At 29.5% G+C, this 3,966-nt stretch overlaps 1 protein-coding gene across 1 annotated transcript; it reads left to right on the top strand.

Annotated features, from left to right (window-relative positions):
- Nucleotides 1-2,735: 2,735 nt before the first annotated feature.
- On the top strand, nucleotides 2,736-3,566 carry LOC113365492. Its single transcript, XM_026607037.1, has one exon. The coding sequence runs from the start codon at nucleotides 2,736-2,738 to the stop codon at nucleotides 3,564-3,566; it is 831 nt and encodes a 276-aa protein (XP_026462822.1).
- The last annotated feature ends 400 nt before the right edge of the window (nucleotides 3,567-3,966 follow it).

Here is a 3,966-nt window from a genome sequence, read left to right as displayed (position 1 = left end):
AGAACTTTTTTTTTTTTTTTAATAATTTTTACAACTGTCCTGAAACGGACAACAAGTAAAATATTTGACATGAAACTGAAGGCGTTGGCAAAATACAAATCATCTGACCATTGCCAGTGATTTGTCGAATGGACTTATCTATTGTTGATTAGTGCAGAAGAAATTTTCTTTTTAATCGGGCCCTGGTAGAGTTGAGATGGTGAGAACTAGACGTGTATATAGTTGGCAGACTCACATCTGCAGTGTTGCCATGTCTACAGTTTTAACTGTAGATGTTCAGTTTTTTGATAATGATCTCAGTTTTGCAGTTTTGGCCTCGAAATCTACAGTTTTTTGCTGAAGATACGAGCACTATTTATTTTTTTATGTTGAACTCAATAGTTGTTCTACTAAGTCAATTTCTATAAAACTAATATTGTTAAACCAGAGATAATGTTTATCCATTATTTTATTAGATGTGCGCTTGCTGTCAATGCAACGTACAACGACGTAACTAGCGGGGCAATGAACCGTTTCCTTTCCCGTTTCTCTCTCGTTAACGAGACAACATAAACCATTTTGTCGAAACTGATTTTAAATTTAAAAACCAACTGCCAGTTAGGTTGTCCAACGAAATAAAAATTCTTTCATTTTAGTATTTTTTATGAACTTATCTTTTGTAGGTTGAGATTTATGTTAATAATTCTTTCCACGTATATAATTATTTATAGTAAAAAATATTTATTTATTTAACTATCAGCTAGCTTTATATTGATTCGAAATTACCTTCAATAATTATAACATGACATGATGAATATTACTTATATTGAAATTTAACAATTACAAAATTAATAAAATAAACAATATATCGATAAATATTTTGGAATGGTGTTTAGGATAACTATAATAAAACTGTTTGTTTAAGATATCAATTGAATATATCCTATACAATTTTTTTTAAAGAAAACCTTCAATGCTAAATTATGTAGATCGCCGGGATTACTTGGAAAATCTTATATCTGGCCCCATTGAGAATTACTAGTATTATAATCGCTTATTGTTAGGTAAAATATAATAAAACCTTTCAGAATGACTATAATAAAACTGTTTGAGATATCAATTGAATATTTCCTAAACACATTTTTTTAAGGAAAACCTTCAATGCTAAATTATGCAGATGGCCGGGCGTACGCTCATTGGAAAATCCTATAATCCCAAATGCGGATACACATTTGTCTTTTGTTAGCATTTTGGTAATTGTTAAATACATCATAAAATTTATCTTGCGTTTTTTTTTTGTAACAATATTTTCCTTCGTGGAATTATCAATTTTTGTTGTTATGATTACTTTTATAGATAAAGGGTTGAAAAGACTTCAGGAAATGATATAATTTTTGTAAATTTTTATGTACAAACAAATACTTGTCTTGGCCTTGTATATAAACCGCCCCTTAACCACTTAACGGTTGGGTTTTTTTTCGTGAAAAGTGATCTAAAAGAGCAGGTTTTTTTTATTGCGGATTTTAAAAGTTTAATTGATGTAATATGTGTTTCTGATAACATTTTTTTTATTTGATTTATTTTTGTTTAAAATTAAAAATATATATTATAATACTGATGACCGCTTTGATAGTTTTTTGTTATAAAATACAATGTACATACTTTTATATACTGAAATATATAGTCTTTGAATTGAATTGAATTGGACTACCTTTATTGTCTATGTATAAACTATTGTGTTATAATATGATAAATAATACGAAATTTTTATTTAATAACTTTTAAATTTTAATAATATCTATTTATCTAAAAATAATATAACAAATTTGTAAACAAATAAGAAAATTCAACAATATGTAATTATTAGAGCAAATATACGTGTAAAAACTCTAAAAGTTAAAAACAAAATAGATGGATTCTTGCCTAATTAGAGATAAAACACTCCAAAGTAATCTTCAATTGATTCCTATCAAAAATAACACAAACATATAACAATAACATGTCCCTTGATGGATATTCAGAAAGGCGGTTTTCACATGTTTATTTCTCATCTCAAAAGTCGTTAAAGATTGATTTATTATATATACAATTATTAATTGATCTGCACTTATCATATCTAAACTAAACATATCCCAACAACGGGCCATCGTAAGCCTTTTATCGCATAAAACATAAACATTAACTTTGGCGAACAGCGACAGTATAAGTTTGGAGATATATGAAGCAAAATCAGTTTGGAAGTGTTTAATGATTTGTCTTTTTTATATACATTCTGAAATTTATATATTGTATTTTTATATATATTACGCAGAGTGTTACTAGTGTTTCGGTATAAGTTAAATAAGTTGAATGTTGTTATAAGTTAAAAAGTTAAACTTTGTTATAAGTTGAATAAGTTTAATTTTGTTATAAGTTTAATAAGTTAATAGTGTAAGTTAAATAGTTAAGAAAATGCATAGTTCTAGTCGTGATAATGTGTCAGATGTTGACAAATCCCCCGCAAGGAAGAGGAAAGTAGTGAGATACGAGCAAAAATTTATTGACTCTTGGCTCACTGACAAAAACTTTAGTGGATGGCTTACAAAAAGTAAAAAAGGGAATACATATTTTCACTGCTCTGCATGACTGTGATCGTAAATGCGGAATTCAAGAATTAACGCGACACAAAAATTCATCAAAACATCTAGAAAACAGTAAAAAAATACAAAAGCAACCGAAGCTTACGTCTTTACGTCTTTGCATCATCATCAAAATCAATGGAACCAAAGCAAATGGCAAAAACCGGCGAAATTAAATTAGCATGTTTTATTGCAGAACACAATCTTGGATTTAATGTTGCCTCACATCTGACAAATTTAGTAAAATCGGTGTGTCCGGATTCAAAAATTGCAGAACATTTGTCTATGAGCCGAACAAAAGCAAGATCTGTCATAGTAAATGTGACAGAAAAAACCTCTGAAGAAAAATTAAGAGAAAATGAATTTGCATTGCTGGTTGATGAGAGCACTGATAAGTCGGCCATCAAGCATTTGGCTTTAATAACCAGGATAGTCAATGCAAATTATGAAGTAGAAGATAAATTTCTAACTTTGATTGCAATCACCGACGGATCAGCAAAAGCTTTGCATACAAAAATTGTTGAATATTTTGAGGAGAAAGAAATTCCATATAAAAAAAATTTATTAGGATTTGCGTCTGATGGTGCTAATTTCATGTTTGGGGCGAATAACTCATTGGTCACTTATTTGAAGAATGATATTCCAAATCTTTTCACAATGAAGTGTATATGCCATTCATTTGCGCTTTGTGCATCCCACGCATGTGAAAAATTATCGAGAGGTCTTGAAGATTTTTGCCGTGAAGTTTTCAACCATATTCAAAATTCTCCTAAACGTATTGGTGATTTTAAAACTTTTCAGGCATTTACAAATATTAAACCGCATAAAATATTACACCCTGCACAAACCACATGGTTATCGTTAAACGATGTTGTGAAGCGATTGTTGGAACAACTTCCAGCGATAAAATTATATTTTCAATCTGCTGTCTCTTTACGGATCGTCTTCTTTCTGCACAAAGTATATTGACAAAAGCCATGGAACCGACAACAGAATTATATTTGGAATTCCTGCGATTTTCGCTGCCAATATTCGTGAATTTGAATAAAGAAATGCAGGCAAAAAAGCCAAAATTGTACATTTTATGTGATCAGATATTTACAGCATATGCGACAATTTTAGAATGCTTTATTCAACCGAAATATTTGGAATGTTCAAAAGAAGAATTGAATATGGTAAAAAATATTACAAATGCCAAACAACAAAAAGTATTGAATGTGGATATAAACGATTTGCGAATTCATTTACCTTTATTAGAAATTTATGTTGGAGGAATGATTCCAAATATAATTCGGGTGAAAAGGGAGTCTGAAGGATTGGACAATGATCGATTGCTGAATTTTTACACAAAATGTAAGGAGTTTTATAT

Source organism: Ctenocephalides felis, unplaced genomic scaffold (genome assembly GCF_003426905.1).
Source record: "Ctenocephalides felis isolate EL2017-DRISC unplaced genomic scaffold, ASM342690v1 CF-g0.4_SCAFFOLD_01061, whole genome shotgun sequence".
NCBI classification, from domain to species: domain Eukaryota; kingdom Metazoa; phylum Arthropoda; class Insecta; order Siphonaptera; family Pulicidae; genus Ctenocephalides; species Ctenocephalides felis.
The sequence above is the reverse complement of the archived record's forward strand: the minus strand, read 5'-3'. Positions and strand labels throughout refer to the sequence as shown.

What these genes read in the sequence shown, in the direction of transcription:
- LOC113365492 (XM_026607037.1), top strand. Translation starts at nt 2,736, where the DNA reads ATGGAACCAAAGCAAATGGCAAAAACCGGCGAAATTAAATTAGCATGT.